The sequence below is a fragment of the Augochlora pura genome, chromosome 3 (genome assembly GCF_028453695.1).
Source record: "Augochlora pura isolate Apur16 chromosome 3, APUR_v2.2.1, whole genome shotgun sequence".
Classification (NCBI taxonomy): domain Eukaryota; kingdom Metazoa; phylum Arthropoda; class Insecta; order Hymenoptera; family Halictidae; genus Augochlora; species Augochlora pura.
The window spans coordinates 15,068,090-15,085,902 of NC_135774.1; the positions used below are offsets into that span (position 1 = coordinate 15,068,090).

At 47.8% G+C, this 17,813-nt stretch overlaps 2 protein-coding genes across 3 annotated transcripts in view; one reads left to right on the top strand and one right to left on the bottom strand.

Moving 5' to 3' along the window:
• The window catches only part of LOC144478757 (neo-calmodulin), a 119,707-nt gene that overhangs the window by 27,633 nt on the left and 74,261 nt on the right, over positions 1 to 17,813 (bottom strand). The window lies entirely within an intron of this gene.
• On the top strand, positions 544 to 7,807 carry Tpnciib (troponin C type IIb). The gene is made up of 5 exons (XM_078196849.1): positions 544 to 599; positions 1,029 to 1,047; positions 2,629 to 2,772; positions 5,819 to 6,067; positions 6,509 to 7,807. The coding sequence occupies exons 1-5, from the start codon at positions 597 to 599 to the stop codon at positions 6,535 to 6,537; spliced, it is 444 nt and encodes a 147-aa protein (XP_078052975.1). The 5' UTR covers positions 544 to 596; the 3' UTR covers positions 6,538 to 7,807.

The following is a 17,813-nucleotide window of genomic DNA, read 5'->3' on the forward strand; positions in this document are numbered from 1 at the left end:
TCAAATACGTAACGAGACAGACATTAAAACAACTTAGAATCATTATTACATTATTCTCCACCTATTGCAATCTTTAAAAGAGAAAAAATATTTCCACCTAATTTATACCTCTTGCAATAAACTTTCAAAATTCTTCTCTTGTCGAAAAGTCTACAATCTCCGCCAACGAACCTATAGAAAAATTGTTTGGCCCTGTAATGCCCGAAAAATGTAATTTCGAGCTGAAAGAGTTCGCGGAGCACGGCGCGGCGCGGTTAAAGAGACCGAAAAGCCGAGGCGGTTCTTTGACAGGCCGGCCTTGAATCGAGCCCGTGGTGTTTCGAGCCCGTTGGTTAACCGTTTCCACGGGGGGAACCGTAGCATTATAGCACGGCCGCGAGCTGGCGTCGGCTCACGCTGCGAAGGAGAGAGAGAGAGAGCTGTGAATTTCGACAGCTTCGCGTGGAAGGGAAGACGCGAGAGAAGAGAAGAACGGCTCTTCTCCCCCTACCACCGGTGCCGGCTAAGCTTATAAAAGATATATCCAGCGCGGATAAGCCGTTAGTGAGAGAGAACCAAGAGACACGTCGTAGTTCCGCGGCGAGGAAAGCCGGAAGATGGTTAGTTTCCACGTTTCGAATCGTCCGTTCGCGACGTTTGTTTCCGCGCGTAGAAAATCGTCCTATCCCTTCGCCCCCCTTCCTCCTCACGCTTTCCTCTCGGTAGTCCGATTAAAAAGACTTTGTCGACTCGCGCGACGGATTACCGGGCCGCTCGGAAAGTGGAACAGAAATTCTCGCGATCGTTGGACGGTGACCGGTGGCCGAGTCCTAGCTGCGAACGCCTAAATATTCGCGGTCCTCCGTCGACGATCTGGTAGAGCAAATTTCCCGTCGGAACGGCGAAAAAAAAACGTAAAAAAAAAGGGAACGTCGACAGAGTCTAATGACGGCGAGTTTCCAGGGGAGCTGATAAAAGTGTCGCGCGCGGGCGCCTCGTGTCGCTCGGAAACTGGGTCGCAGAACTGAGAGTTGTTGTTTCTGTTTCAGGACGAGGAACAAGTGAAAAGTGAGTAGCCGATCGCGGAGACCGGAACCGTGGCCACGTAGAATATAGGATCCGCTTCTTTGGACCGCGCGCTTCATCATCGGTCGCGTCAACAAGTACGGCGTTCCTCCACGGAAGGACGACGAGCGACGGACGGCCGCGAGCTGCGCGAAAATTTGGGTCGCGACCGACGCGTATTTCACGGTGCTAGACGCAACGGGGGCGACTTCAAAGACCGGCCAAACCGCGGCTGCTTGGTCGCTCATTAAGATTTGTCGCGGCGACGCGCGGCCAGACCCGATCGCTGCCAAATCGTGTCGCGGTTCGATTCAACGCCGCGACACCATCCTCGCACCCGGCCGCGTTCCATGGGAGATGCTCCGCGAGTTGCGCAATCGGACTCGCAATCGCAAAATAAACCGCGGATCGACTGGCCCCGGCCCGTTATATTAATACACGCGCCGCTCTCGGGCACGTGTAAATAAATTCTACGGCGGCGTCACGACGCCCGCAACGCCGCGGACTACTTTCCTCGGATTTGCGAAATTCCATTCGGTCCGGGACACTAGCCGCTCGCAACTGGTCTTAAACACCTCTGACAGTTATCATAGAGACGAGACACTTTTCTTCTCCAATTGTCTTTTTAATTGGTCGCATTCTCTTTTCATACTTTTTAATTGCTTGCGCTTTCTTTTAATTATTCGGTTCTCAATTTCATTCGTCTTCTTGGTATATTTACACTATAACTGAGAAAGCTTGTCCTCGCTGTTAAAATCTCAATTGTTTATTTAATAGATTCTAAAGAATTATTTTATTTTTATTTCATCTTCGTGTCTCGTTTTGCTGATTATAACACGGCGCAGTTACGATTATAATCGCTTGCGTAATAAACCGTAGTTGGAAAATTCATTATTGCACAAGTAACTGTAATAATAATTGTGTACGGTGTTAGCTTGTTTAGAATAGCATGACGAACATGATCGTAAGAGTTTCACACGAAATTATCAAGAATTGGAAAAATTGTGATTCGTTTCGATTCGCTTGCATTAAGCGAGGACAAAGGACAATTATCGTAGAAATCTTTTCAGACAGTATTTCCTTTGAAAATTAAACCTTTGAGAACAAGTGTCGCCTTAATGATGGCATCAGGAATCTTCGTACATCTTGATCCAGCAATTGCAATCACATAATTTGATTAACAAAAGTGCATAGCAATAGAAAATTATCTGACATTGTTTCCATTATTTAACCCTCCACCGACCAGTTGCCTGCGTCTCGCGGTTGCCATGACAATCTATTATTGACAGATTATCATACAATATTTTAAACATTAGATACCTTTCGCGACGAATAAAATAAATAAATAAAAATAAAAAATAAAATAAAATAAATACAAATTTTTTAATGCTAGCGTTACGTTAATATAAAAATTACCGATCGGCGACGCGTTAAATTTCTGTCAGATAATCCAGTCTTCTATCGCTCGAATGAAAAAAAATCCTAGTTAAACCGTCGGAGCCGCAATCTTCTCTCGGCAATGAAGCCGCCGTTCATTTGCCGTGCGAGAGGTTGTACACCGGCGATTGCTTGTGTGTTTTACAGTGCTCAGGAGGGCTTTCTCCATGTTCGACTCGGCGAAGTCGGGCCGGATCGAGAAGGAAAAAGTGAGGACGATCCTGAACACCCTGGGGCACACTTTCGACGATCACGAGCTCGAGGTGATACTGAAGCAGGAGGACGAGGAAGGTGCGTTTATCCGAGGATGCTCTAAATCCGTTTAAGTGATAATCGTTAATCGTCCGTCCGCGAGGATCGGCCGGCGAACAATTTTCCGATCGATGCGGGACGGTTCGATCGCGCCGCCGAACCGTGGCCAAATAATTCATGCCGTAATGAGCGGAGGCTACGAAAGCAAGCCGGACACACACCGACGCGAAAACTTTCCTAAACTTTCGCCGAAGGTAGCCCCCCGGTGGCCGCTCGAGTTTCAATCGATTCCGCGAGCGGCCACGGTTGCCGAGACCGTATACCGGGGGCCGCGTTCGACCGAGCGTCGCCAATCGAAACGGCCCGATATCTCTCGGCCCGGCCCTCCCCCTCTCTCTCTCTCTCTCTCTACATTATGGTCTTGGGACTAGATCGAATCAGTGATCCGCGAGATACAGCGCCGACATGATCCGCGCCGCGGGATTTCCTGCGACCGGGCTTTCAAAAAGAAGAATGGCTCCCTACAGGATCTCGCCGGAGATATCCGTGAGGCCGGCTCCTTTTTACCGTGAAAAAGAATTGGGTCGGGGTGGAGAGAGCCCCTCTCTCTCTCTCTCTCACTCTATTTCTCTATCTATCTCCTCGCATACTTTCCGCCCCGTATTCCAGCCCGGTTCACCGTGTATCGACTGCGAGAGTCTGCACCCTCTGGCACGAGTCGCGCGTCAGACGCGGCCGCCGTCAAAGAGCTTTCTCACCCACGCGATCCACGCCGCTGAGAAGATTAAAACCGGTTCACCCGTTAATTTGAAAGCTCGGGTTAGTCGAGCAGAGCCCGACCGGCCCGTCTCGCCCGTTATTAATCCTGCTGACGGTAAAAGGGCTACTACTCCAGTCGTACCCCCCCTCGAGGCACTTCATCTCTCTCTCTCTCTTTCTCTCTCTTTCTCTCTCTCTCCCCTCGGCTTGTTAACCAGCCCGCCGATTTACTCGATTTTCACGCTGACCATTTTCTGTTCTTTTCCGCGAAACACTGCATCTTTCTCGCGATCGACAGGGGGATTCATCAAGGGGGCGGTACCGCGAGGGAGGCAATCGGTGCAAAAACAACATAACCTAGTTTGGAAGCGGAAAAGACGGATGAAAGGCTCGCTCATTGATTTTATATGAGGGAATTAAAGTGAACGAAGTTATTTGATATAACTAGATAGTCTGATCGCGGGGAAGTGAATTATTATTTAAATGCAATAATCGATCATTGGATGTTATTGTCGAAGCAGAGGTATATCGTATTAACGTATAAATTATATCGTATAAGCGTATAAATTGTACCGTAAATTCATAAACCTTTTAGAAAGAATTCCTGTTTCTTACAGTAAAAAGGGTTAGCATACACAAAAAACTGTAACCTATTGTCGACGAATTGTTGATTTTATCTGGACATATTGATCATTATACTTGTCTTTTCATTTGAAAGCAAGAACTACTTGCGACCAATATTTATAAAATACTACCAATATTTCTAAATATTTTCTCAATATTTTCAACACCCTCGTTTTGTTAATTTTGCAAAATGATTTCATCGGAATTAAAACATTCTCGCACCGAATGCCTCGATCCTATAGTATGACGAGCACTGAATCAAAGTACGCGAGCAAAGTGCGCGAGTTTCCACGAAGACCGTTCGCGAGTCATATTTCTGTGTCGGAAGGGGTTAAAGGTGGCTCGTGCGGCTCGGAATTACCGGGTCCGCAGTTCCGCCGCGACACGTATAGCGTTTCCTAAGAAACGCGGATCGAACCGCTCTAGTCCGGCGCTCGCAGATCGGTTAGGCCCGAGGGTGGAGCGTTTAAGGGTGACGTTGATCTGTGACACGTCCAGCCGGAATTAGCGTAAACCCTCGGAGTCGCCTCTCGGAACCGAGACGACCTTCTCCCTCTCTCTCTGTCTCTCTCTCTCTCTCTCTTGCTTTCTCTCTCGCGCGACGTTGTTGTCGGGTCGCTTTGTCGAGTTGCATTATTATGCAGATATTGTCCTGGTCGCACGCCGATCGAAACTCTCTTCCCGTATTCCGGTCAGCGCCGACACGGATCCAGCTATCCAACGAAGAGAGTCGAATGGATCGGTGCCCTGCTCGCCACAGTCCATCGTTTTCCATCCGACGATCCCTTTCCCGACCGCGTGTCCTCCGTTATAAATTTGGAATTTCTTCGTTGCGTAAACCGGATCGCTTGGAACGCTACCAAGTATATTGTCCTCCTACTGTTTTCCCGTCGGTGAAAAACCGACGAGCCGCGAAAGGGAAACGGGAGAAGCAGCCGAACGGGAGTTGTTTACGTCGACCGGCTGCGTTTATCGCGACCAAAATTATTTTAGCGTTATTAGTGGACGGGGATCGCGGGGTAGCAGGTCGTTGAATTCGCCTTGGCCCCAGCTATAACATTACTAAATCAAAAATATATATTCATATTATGATATTATATATTTTATATTCATATTATCGTATTCATATTATATATATTATTCATAAATAACTTTAATCATTTGCAGCGAATATTCAGTTACTGTAGAGATTATTGTAGAGACATTTTCTTGTCACATGATTTTGTAATATAATTATAATTTGCCTTAATTATTTAGGATTTACAAGTGCGAAGAATTAATTAATCCTTGGCACTTTGAGCTACTTTAATTATAAATCTGAAATAATTTCTCTGGCTTATAATGTTTCCATTTTGTACAGCGAATTTTATGTATACAAAATTGATATATTCCAACAGTTTTACTTTAAATAATTTTTTCGATATAAATTTTGTTAGTATGAAAATTATTTTAGGACGTGATAGAACAATTTTAGCGATGTCTCAGAATTTCATACGAATTTCCACTCCTTGTTATTAGCGTAATGCCTCCGAGCATATAATTATTTAAAATGGCTGGTATTTAGGATTTCGAATCTTCGAAGTATTATCGATGAATAAAAAAATTTATTTTGGTCACGATAAACATGTAGGCCACTGTGCGCAAGCTTAATCCCCCCTCTCGCCCTATAGTGGATTCTAATCGCGGCCGGTTTGATTTTCAGGCAGCGGCAAATTGAATTTCGACTCGTTCTACCGGGTGGCGTCCCACTTCCAAGAGGAGGACGACGAGGCGCTGCAGAAGGAGCTGAAGGAGGCTTTCAGACTGTACGACAAGGAGGGGAACGGATATATTCCCACCAGCTCGCTGAGAGAGATCCTGGCCGCCCTCGACGATCAGATAACGCCCGATCAAATGGACGGCATGATCGCTGAAATTGATACCGACGGATCCGGCACTGTTGACTTTGACGGTAGAGCTATCTTTTTCCCCCCGCCTTGCGGATCTCGCTTTCGTATCCTCGCCTCGATATCGCCGAGCCCGGGAACAAACAACCGGGAATCCCACGCTCCTTTCGCGCGCGTCGAGCAATCGAAATAAGGCGCGTCGGTTTTTGAAATTTCCAAGCGGCCGCGCGGGCTGCTTCTTGATTAAACCACGAACGTCTTAATACCGGTCTTTGAAAGTCTCCTCTGAAAAAGCTCGGTGGCTCGGGCATAAAAGGGCAAGGACGACCTACTTGCGCCGCAGGAGAGAAACATTCGTCGCGGAATTGAAAAGGGTGGCGCGCGCGGCCCCCGTAATCTTCAGGATCTCTTGGTCGATCCCGGCTAGGGTAGCGAGCGTAATAGCTCCGTCGCGGAATAGCCGGAACCGGGCCCCCTAATTGCGTCTGCTTTCTTTCATCCCGCAGAGTTCATGGAAATGATGACCGGCGATTAAACGCGGGAAAGACTGGGAACGCCACGTGGGGAGAGAGCGAGACAGGGGAAGGAGAGGAAGAGAAGAACCTTGCATTTTCCATTCTACTTCTACGGAACCGGCTTCGATCGACTGCAGCAGTGAAAGCGACGACTCGCAACGGCTCGCGGCGGATCGAAGCAGCGGGGGGGGGGCGGTACTTCGTTTCATTTGTACATTTGTTTGCGCGCCACACACGTTTGTAACGACGCCGTCGATTAAGCACACCGATTAAACGTCATCTTGACCGATCCCGGTCCTTTCATTCACCGAAAAGTAGACCCCGCCGCGAGATTAACGGCCGGCCATCGATCGAGGCTTACGAACCGGCACGACGTAAGTTATGGCCGCCCGGCCCCGGAATCGGCGGCCGACCATTATTCTCGCAGTCGCGTGATCAATTCGACGACAAGCGACCCGTGTCCCCTTGCCGCTCGCCGGAAGCTGCGCGATCCAGCGCGAATCAATCCGACCGCGATACCGCGCCGTGGATCGGCCCTAATGATCTCGGCTCGGATGTCCGTCCTGTTCCGGCGGGCCTCGCTCGTTCCTCGCGCTCGATCGCCTGTCACTCGATCGCGTCGCGATACAGGGAAGTTCCATATGGGATATTAATCGAGGATCACCGATGAACCGCGCGCGGTGGGTGCAGGTCGCGCGGGGCGCGGTGGCAGGTGTCCTGATTCCGCGAAGGCCACCGATTCGATCAACCCCGGGCATCGACTCGCGCGGCTTGGTTCGAGGCTGGCCTCACTGTAGTTTGTCGATACGTCGATAGACAGTGACACCGTTTAACGTGGCGGACGCGTTAACTGAAACCGTCGACGTATTTTTGCCACCTTTGACCCTCACCTATTTTTCGAAACTTACAATGGGAGCGGCGCGAAAGAAATCTGCGATCTTTCTGGACAGAACTTCCGGCCAAAACTGTATCGTAAGGGGGTCAAAACTTTACGTGCGATGTTTCTTCATCGTGGACATAACAGTTTGGTTGATTTTTCTATCAAGTAACTATACATATGACAGCGTCGAGGTTGCTCTAGTTATTACTAGATTGAGAATTTTTATTTTAATGATTTAACCGAGGTTACTTATACGGTGTAGCGTACGTATTAAGGGTTCATCTCGTTAAAGAAACATTATTATTATTACTATACTTAGTCTGCGGATTTTATTCATTTATAACAAAAATGAGTAGACCAAATTTCCTGATTATATTATTTATACTTCATTAAAATCATTCAAAAGCTAACATACATTTTCATTTAACATAAAAATCCGCAGTCTGATTATATCTAATAAATACGTAATAAATGTTAAAAGTCCCAGCGACGGTAACCTGCTGTCAATAAATTTCGTCTAGCCGAGATCGAAATGGCGGCCGCTGTTGGGCCGTCAAAGGCAGGAAGACGTGTCGCATGACATAAGACGCGGCCGACGGATGGCAACCGGGTAACAGCGATGATCGTAAATTGTCATTCGCGCGGCGCTCGAAGGAAACGGAATAGGGTCTCTGGAGTCATTAATATTTCCAAAGGCTGCATGCATAACGAGAGAGGGATTACCACGGCTCTAACGACTTTCTATTAGAGGGCAGAGAAGCGGCACCGCCTCCGACGAGGCCGACGTTCCCCCGCGAAAGCGCGCAGTTCCAGCCAATCGGTCTCGGATCCTCGCGACGCGGAATTGTCTCGGTTAGATCGGCACGAAACGGGCGAACGAGATAGAATCCCCTCGCGGAATCCTTATACGAGCCCGGAACACCCCGCGGATCGCCCCATTTTCTCCATTTCGCCCGCCTCCGTTCTCGCTCGCCGTCTCCTCCGCACAGGCCATGGCTCCGGGCTCGGTCCGGGCCGTTTCACCCACTCAAGTTTTAGTCCGAGTGTTCGCGAGCTAGATCCGGAAGCCGCTTCCGAAGGATCAATAATTGGGGCCGACTGCGACCGCCCTTGAAAAGCTATAGCCCCCGTCGGTTGGTGAACGCCGGGATTGATACGTCGTAAAAGCGCGCCGCGGCTTCCTCGACCGATCGGATCGACGATCGACTGACACGAGGATTCCCTGGTCCCCAGTCGCTGAATCGCTCAGCACAAAGATCATCCTCCTCTCCGCGAGAACGTTGCTCGTTCCGGCGCGATTTCCTCGGAGAGTTTTACCCGCAAGTTTTATTCGATCCGTCCAGCGGCTCCGCGGCCGGCCAGCCTCGGGCCGTTCGCGAACAAACGGGAGCGTGTCGGCGCTGGAGGGAACGCGACTGCCGAGGTCTTGTTCCGGCGCGGAAGAGGGCTTGTTACCCGGCGAAACAAAAGGAAAGGGTATACAGCCGGTGAAGAGCAATTACGATAATTGCGACCTGGATTGTTCGGCTTTAGAACGGTGACGTCGAGCGGCCTGAACGCTGCCAGCGAGCGACTGCCGCGTTTCCGTTCGCGATCGCGGAGTCTAGGAGTGGAGAGCTCGGGGAACAATAGGGCCAAGGTGGCCCCCCCGGTGGAGCTCGACCAACGTTTCGGACGCGCGGAGATTAAAGTTCGTCGACGGTATCGAGCCTCGTCGGGCTCGAGGATCAAGGTCGTCGAAAGTCGAGCAAATACCGCGAGCGAAGAGCGCGAGGCGTCGCCGCCGACAACGGGGAATCGGGCTGAATAAACATGGAGGTGAACGGTAACCTTGGAACGTGTCACTGCACCTGTGATGCAGGGTCTAGAAGCGGCTGAGATGCGATTAATAATTAAAGCAACGGCTACGACGACACCGACCACCAGGGTGCAGCCGGGCTATCGATCGTCCTCCTCAACCCGAACCATCCTAAACCCGAACTTACTCCGCTTTCCCCACTACGTTGCCTCTCACTCTCTCTCTCTCTCTCTCTCTCTCTTTCTATTTGTTTCTCGCTCGCTCGGCCTGACCGTTCTCTCTCTCTTATTGCTTTTATATCCGACGACTACTCGTCAGAAGGGTGCTCCGAGCGAGGAGCCTAAGATGCCATTCACCCGGACTCTCTTCAGTTAATTCGCGATCCGGAGGCTTTTTCGGACCGTTTGTTCTCCCGAGTGGCCCGTTTGCACCGAAAATGGAGCTTGTATATTTCACCAACCGAGAGAGAAAGAGTGAAAGAGAGAGAGAGAGAGAGAGATAGTCCCACTCCCGGTTCTCCCGGAACGATTGATCGACCGTCGCCGAACGAAACCCGCGACGCAGCGGGTATCGATGCCTCCCCGCGAGCGCTATAGCTCTCCGCGAAATCATCCTTCGTTCGCGTTCACGGTACCATCCTTCCACGCTGCCTCATCAACCAGGAAATTGGTATTAAGGGGCGCCTCGTCAACGCTAAAGCAGCATCGAGACTCGCACTCGGGCAACATCGTTCCGCAATCTATGAGCCTTGTAGTTCACGGGGCCACGTTTATGGAGATTGCGGCTTGCGGATGCATCCAATATACCTGCGTGCCACGATTTTTGAATATGCTCCTCCGAGCGTGATTCTAAACAATTTTGTACTTCGGTGGAGGCAAGAGGAAATATTACTTTCGAGCTGGTGGGTGAGCTCGCGTGTGTGCTTTTGTTGCGCGGGATAGGGTTGTTCGTGGCTTCTCGAATGTTTAATGATAAATTGTCGAGCGGGAGATTAACGCAAATGTCACTTGTTAATAAAGTTGACAAAATTGCTTATGCCGCATCCGCTACGTTGTTCTACCTTTGCGGGACTGGTTAATGTCATTGGTATTGCATCTGGTTAGCTTTTATAATAATTCTGACTGTTCTCTCGTTCCACCGTTTAATGTTAATTAAATTCTCTTTACATCGGGATGTATAAATATTCATTTGGTAGAATATTAAAATTTTATACGAACTGTTTGAAATGCAATGCATATCACAGAGTCATTAATAACTCTTCAATCGCAGAACCATAGATAATGTGTTATCTCCAACCCTGGCATAATACTTCACGAAAAGTAAAGTGTATACTTACTTTGCAGAACTGTGAGGAGAATAGTTGCCATGATTTCTTTGTGGCAGACAAATCACAAATGAGTGCTCGGTAATTGAAAAATTGTTTATATGGAAAACAGTATCGTAGAAACTGAAAGTTGAAAGTTAACAATTCAGAAAATATTTCTAACTAAATAATTCTATGTCACTATTATCGTAGCACCAAGACGATATCTTTGCGTTCATCTTTGTTAGGGTAGCATAACCTCTCGCACCCTGTGCAGGGTGTTCCGTCCAACTTGCAACTATCAAAAAAATATTTACAATTGTTCAACATAAAAATTTTGATTTATTTTTTGATTTATCCAATGGCGGAGGATATTTTACTACCACTTTGATTTTCTAAAATCGGTCCAAAGACTTCACGATACATTTAAATAATAGCTCCAAGACGAACCACCCTGTACATTTTAAAACCTCGGTGCCCAGAAACGTCCAGTTTACGAACCTCTTAGGAAAAGGTCGCGGATACTTTGCAAGCGTGGCAAAGCGAGGTCCGGCCGATTATTCGATTTCTCGGTGCGCGGATCGCATTGCAGTCCAGGCGGAGTGAAGGGGTCCTGGGAAAGGATTCCGGTAATTAATATGCAAAGCCGCGGGGAGCCGGTGCGGGCGAAGGAAACGATGACTGGGAGCCGAGACGGGAATAAATTACGAAGCCGGGACGAGCGAGCGAGCGAGCGAGCGAGAGCGCAGCTTTGATCCGCGGACCGTGGAACGAAGCTGTCCCGGCGCCGCCGGGGCTTTTGCGCCGCGGGCCTCTTTGTACGCGCAGCCGGCTAAATCTCTTTAAGAGAGCAATTTCGCGGCGCGCCGAATTAAAAGAAACCCTCCGCGCGGCCGGCGCAAAAGAGCAGCGCGAACCGGGCAGCGCCGTCTTTTTTCCAGCGGCTTGTCTTGCGATTCGCGCTCGTGCTTGGAAGAGACCGAATCGAACGGTCGCCCGCGCGCTCGCCGGAGAATTACGACACGGTTTTCCGGGGCCGTGGCCGGGTCTGCTCGGCGGCGGCGGCGGCGCGTAAATAACGATAACGTCGCGCAAACAACGCTCGCTCTTGTCGACCAGCAACTCGGGCGTCGCCAAGTCTGCGAACTTCCGTCTCTCCTCTCCTCTCTCGGAGCACGGGGCAAGGATGTCCACCCCCCCCACCCCCCAATCCCCCATATACCACCCCGGGGTTTCTCGCGGCTCGAACGCGTGGCACGACGCCTGTACTTACTCTCTGCTCCTCGAGCAACAATCACTGCGAACTGTGTGTCGTGAGAAGTCGAAGAAGAAGAGAAGTAGGTGACCAGAAGAAGAAAGAGAAAAGTAAAGAAAAAGGGATGCACAGAGCTAACGTCACGCAACATACCATGCAAGTCTATAGCGAGAGGCTGGGGACGGGGGCTTGCTTTTCCGACGAACACATTGGGGGTGAGGGCATCGGATAACGTCGGGACCGTTCGTCTTACGAGCGTTGCCGCGCGAACGTGTCTCTCAGGGCGACATTCTCTTCGAAATCAATTTCATGTTACCACGAGTCGAATAAAATATTTTTTATTCGAATGTAGACGAAAAGCAATATTTCATAGCAGTGATTAATATTTTCTTCCATTCGTCGTTTAATAACTATTAAATTCCATTTATCACTATTATATCACACCTATCTTTCTTCTTGAACCCAATGATACCAGTTAATAAAATTTTATCTTTCATTTAAAATAATTTACTTAGATCTACGTATATAAGAAACAAACTACTTTATTCAAACTCCCAAATAGCAAACAATTTTTCATTTCGAATTACAATTGAAAGGAACACCTGTTCAAGGATGGCCCAACTCTCGCCGCGTAGAGAATCGTTCGCGCGGCAACGTTTCGAAGAGGAAACGAGCCCGACGCCGTCGACGGGGGTGCTACGGACGTGAGGGCTGGTCGGGGCAGGACAGGGCGGTGCGTGTGGGTGGCATGCCTCATTCAGCATTCCTGCGTTCTCGCGCGTCGGATAACCGAGACAGTGGGGTACTGCATGCACCGTAACGGGACCGTGCGCTACCGTTTCACGTTCCTTCGTTCAAAAGGGCTAACGATGTCGACGGCCGGCGTAGGTGTGCGTGCGTGCGCGCGCGCGTGCGTGTGTGTCTACTGTATATCGTTGCAGTCCGCGATAAAGCGTCGGTCGGTTGATCGAGGGTGTCGGAGTTCGGTCCATTGGTGTCGCTCTCAACGCTAATGGTGTGGGCGATCGTGATCGGTAACGCATCGTAACGGCGCGTAGAACGCCTTTGTTTTATTCGAGGCCGTTTTGATTATACCGAGCGCAGCGGTAACGCGAGAAACGCGAGCTCGTCCTCTACGCATGTATCTACGCACGAGCAAAATAAGATGGTCTCTAAGATTTTCTAAATTTCTAGCTATGTATGGTAATACAATATAGATATAGATATAATATATATATATGTATATGTATATGTATATAATGTAAATTTAGTTTGTAATATCGATGTCTTGGCTAAATAGTAATAGCTAGAATATTACACTAGTTTCTCAGCTATATGTGGATTATGTCAATTTTGTTATGTACCTGGCTCAGGCTTCTAAAGCTACTTGTACTGGCGCTGCGGGCCTGTAAACACAAGTACAGTACAGGTCACCAATCACCACACAACACTGCAGTTGGAAAAGTACAAAATAGAGATACAGGTATAGTCAGTTTAAACAGATAGATCGATAGAGAAATAAATAGATCAGTGGGTAGACAGATGGATAGATAGATCGATAGATAGATGGGTAGATAGATAGGTGGGCAGGTATATAGGTAGATGGGTAGATAGCTAGACAGATATATAGATAGAGAGACAGATATTGTAGATAGGTAGGTAGATAGACAGACAGATATATAGACAGGTAGATAGGTAGATAGTCAGATAGGTAGGTAGATCGGTAGATAGTTAGACAGATAGGTAGATACATAGACAGATAGATATATAGATAGACAGACAGATAAATAGATAGAAAGGCAGAGATGGTCCCGCATCAGTAACAGAATCGAGTGTGGAGAAACAGATTGGCTGGCTAAACTGCAATCGTCGAAAATGCCATAAGCTCATCTGACTCGTTGAAATTCTATGCAGAAATCCTTCTTCGATTCAATCTCCTCGAGACGTATCCGAGATCTCTTTCACAAATTTACGACTCGACAAAGATCCTCGGTCCATTGATAACGCATCTCGATTGCATCGAAGCACTGATTTCTGTACAAAGTTGCAAGAGAATAGACGAGGCATCTCGCGATCCGCGAGAACGTTGTACACACGCTCGCGTAAATGCTCGTCCACTTACCTTAGTTCGTCAGCTGTAATCAACAAAGTGTGCAGATACAATTTGAAAAAAATAAATGGGACATAACCCTTGAAATAGGATGCTTCGAATTGCATAATTTTCTCGGGGCTATGAAATTTCTTTCCACGATTTTTCTAATAATAAATTAATAAATCCTTCGCGGCTATAGTTCAATTAACGCGTTGATTTTTTTATATTGTCACCTGCAGCGTTCTTTGGTTGTATTTTTTTTAATGATATACGATGGTTAACGTCATCGCGTCTCTTATAGCTGCAGCTCGGCTCCTTCATTTTTCAGAAATTTTATCTGCACATTTCCCCACTTTCACGAACCGTTGCACCGAGTGCAGCAGTTGAACGAGCACTTACGCGGCCGTAGTGTACGGACACGCGAGGCACCGTTGTAGAGTCTAGATGCGACAGACAAGGGAGAAGGAACGTTGATGCGCTGTCATAACCGCGCTGAACATAGAGCAGAAGCCAGGGGGGAAGCCTCTCGGAATCGCGTTCCCCCGCGATCAATCCGCGAGGAAACGCGCGCGGTCTCCGAGGCCAGGCGGCGTAGAGAGAGGACTTTTCTCTCGCGCGGAACCGATATCCGTGTTTTCGTACAGCGTATCAACGAATAGAGAGACAGCAGTGCACACCGAACACACATACGTGGGTAACGTGGGGCAGCATAGCGTGAGGTTTAGTTCTCAGTGTTGGAGAGTCGCGAGAGGCCAGTTTTCGTGACAGGTGTTCAGCGCGTTTCTTTTTTTTTTTTCTTCTGTACAACCAAAGCATTCCAGAGAAAAGCGGAGGGAGGGTGTCACGGAGAATGCGGAAGAGATGTGAAAGGGGTGCGCGCTGATTCCTCCGTGGATCAACGATCCAGGTGGTGGTCCGCATGAATCTCGGTCCAGCAGACGCGCTGTCTGTTCAATCGTGATCATTGTTGCACCCTGAAATGTCGAGGGTTCGTCTCGTCGAACATCGCGAGCGAACCAATCGTTTTTTCACTTAATCTCGATATTAATAGTGTACCTTGTCTGGTGGTAAATCGTACAGGGTGTCCGAATAAGTTCGAATCGAAAGGAACAATTCCTAAGCTGATATAAAGAGACTTTTTCCTTAGAAAAAATGTCTCACCTTTGTTAACGAATCATCGAAGAATAAAGAACTCCTTCAAATGATTTTAAAAATTACTCGTCTCTGTTCCATTATTCCAGGACACCCGATACATTCGAAACTCCACCAATTTCACAGCTCAAAGTACAATCTCGTCGAGTTCTCTCTATGTCGCGATCTCTGTACTTGCTTCCTCGGCTATCGCCCGTAGCCGCTTTTAATCTTGACGGCCCCGCCGATGGAAAAATGTAGCGAAATAAATGGATTGGCCGGCCGGGACGCAATTATCCGTGATCCTTCGCGGGATTTCCATCTGCGCCGAGCTCTCCCGCGAACGCCTTATCAATCCCGGGCCGATTCGTGCTCGAGCGGCCGATGGATTTCAAAAGCGCACGTATTCAGTCTCGCCTTTCAACCGACTCGAAATCACGTACCCACCGTTGCCGATCAAAGAGCAATCGCTCTTTCGAATCCAGGTCCGATCGAGAAAGAGAGCGAGCGAGAGAGACAGGGAGAGAGAGAGAGAGAGAGAGAGAGAGAGAGAGAGAGAGAGAGAGAGTCGATAGAAAACGGGGACAGGTGTGTTCCGCTCGGTATTTCCATCGCCGGAGCGCAGCTTCTCTCTCTCTCTTTCTCTCTTTCTCTCTTTCTCTCTTTCTCTCTCTCGCTCGTGAGCGCGCGAGCGGACCGATTGAAACGTTCTGAACACGCTTTAACGTCGACCCCGCCCAGATTCGACGATCGTTAACCCAACGGTGAAAAGAGTGAGAGACTCTCCCGCGGCTCTCCCGATAATTATTATCGGAACGTTTGGAAAAACGACGCCCTCTAGCCAACCTCTCTCTTCCCTCCCCCCCACCCCGCCGCGAAAAAGCACCGAGCACTCGTCGAACGCGTTTTCACGCCTCAATTATACGCTCGTTACGCCTGTGCTAACCCCCCCGCGTTCGATCTGTTTCTCTATGGTTTTCAGCGGTTGTTCTACAAGGGAACCCGGTGTTTCACCCGAAATCGGCCCGACGTCGGCGCGACCGCGTTCTCTCCGGGTTTCTCGCGGAGAATCCGTGCCGCGAGGGTAAAAAAAAAACCAGACCGACCAATTGCACGGAAAAATTCGCTCGGATTCGCGCGAATGCGTCGCGAGATACGGCCGCGATCGCCCCTATCGAATTCCGATTGCGTCGCTCGTTTCGCGGAATATTCGCGGAGATTCCGTTCACTCGCCTCCGTCCCCCGTTTCTCCTGGTTCGAGACCGGGGTCTCGTTTCGTAGCCGCGAAACGCATTAACCCTTTGACTACGGAAGACGTTCTTGCAAGTGTAACAGTCTTGCAAATGTAACAGTATGAATGGAAGAGGTAAATGTACATAATTTAGGTTTTGTGGACGTTTTTGCTGCTGTATGAAGTGGTCATTTTGTTGATTACGTTGCATGTAGTTTGTTATGTATTTTCAATTTTTATGTGGAATGAAAGATTTCTGATTTAATTGGAAAATTAATGGAGGAGTATTTTTTGATTTATTTTCATTAAGTTAGGAGAAGGCGAAAACGTCTCTCAATTATTGTAATGTTTTTATTGTTTGGTGCTTTATATAGTTGACTTCGTTATTAATGCATAGAAGCCGTAAGCAAACTGCGAATTTTTATACAGAATAAAAAATTTCTAGTGCGAAGAAGGGGAGGCTAAATAATATTGTAATTTCTGATTTAATAATTTTAATCAATTTAGGAGAATGCAAGAATATCCACCAATTTTTCTGCCTTCATTGTTTGGTATTCCAATTACTCGATTTCATAAAAAGTTCACAAAATTCGTGAAACTGAATAAAAATAAACCGTTTCCTTCATCAATTTCGCTAAATTGAATGTAACTTAATGAAAAGATTAAATTTTTTGTAAACCTCCTTAATCTTCTATTTCAGCCACTGATTTCTGCCAAAACCCCATAAAATCTAATTACCAAATTTTCTTCTTAATAATTACTAAAATCACAGCGCCTATTTCGCTTCGTTTCTATCCCCGCTTCCATCCAAAAACAAATCCTAGTCAAAGGGTTAATACATTATTCAAACTAGTAAAAATATCGCAAAGAACTCATCGAAGGACGCACCCTTTCCATGGTGGTCACACGCCAACGAAACGCCATGGATCATTAGAATTCCGGTTGACTACGACCGTCGACTAATCAGAGCCACCCCCCGGGCTTTGTCAACGTTCCAAGAATAATTATCGTTATCCGCGGGGCACGATTTAATCGACGACGAATTAGCGGTATCATTTTTAATGACGGCCGATCTGGGAATTCGAGCGGCTGCGGGAAAAATTGAAACGATATACGACCGCGGGATACATTTCCGTGGAACGAAGTTATTAGCGGCCCGGGCGGGATTCGTAGAAATTGATTTCCATTGGACCCCGTTCGAGATTGAACCGAGGATTCGCCCGAGATTGATTAAACATCGGAACGAACTTAGACCGTATATACTACGGGGACACGGCGTGTGTATAATGCGTTTACAGAAAAGTCGAGAGTTCGGAGATGGAAAGGTAAATTACGAAGTGCGCTGCGACGTGGAAATATGATCATTCAAAATGGCTGACGCGGCTTTGAGTTTCTACCTTGAATGCTATGAGATGCTATCTACTCATATTATCTTTCATGGTGTTCTGTGAATCTAGGTATTAACTAACTGTAATATCTTATATTTAATTAACTGAATTTCCTTTTTAGTGATTAAAGATTTTCGTATATTCATTTATATTAGAATTACCAAGTTAATCAAAATAATAAGTTTCTGATTTTCTCTTTTACAATCACTTATGTTATA

What these genes read in the sequence shown, in the direction of transcription:
- Tpnciib (XM_078196849.1), top strand. An exon ending in GAAGCAGGAGGACGAGGAAG is followed by an intron (nt 2,773 to 5,818) that starts GTGCGTTTATCC and finishes TTTGATTTTCAG; the next exon opens with GCAGCGGCAAATTGAATTTC. An exon ending in CGGCACTGTTGACTTTGACG is followed by an intron (nt 6,068 to 6,508) that starts GTAGAGCTATCT and finishes TTCATCCCGCAG; the next exon opens with AGTTCATGGAAATGATGACC.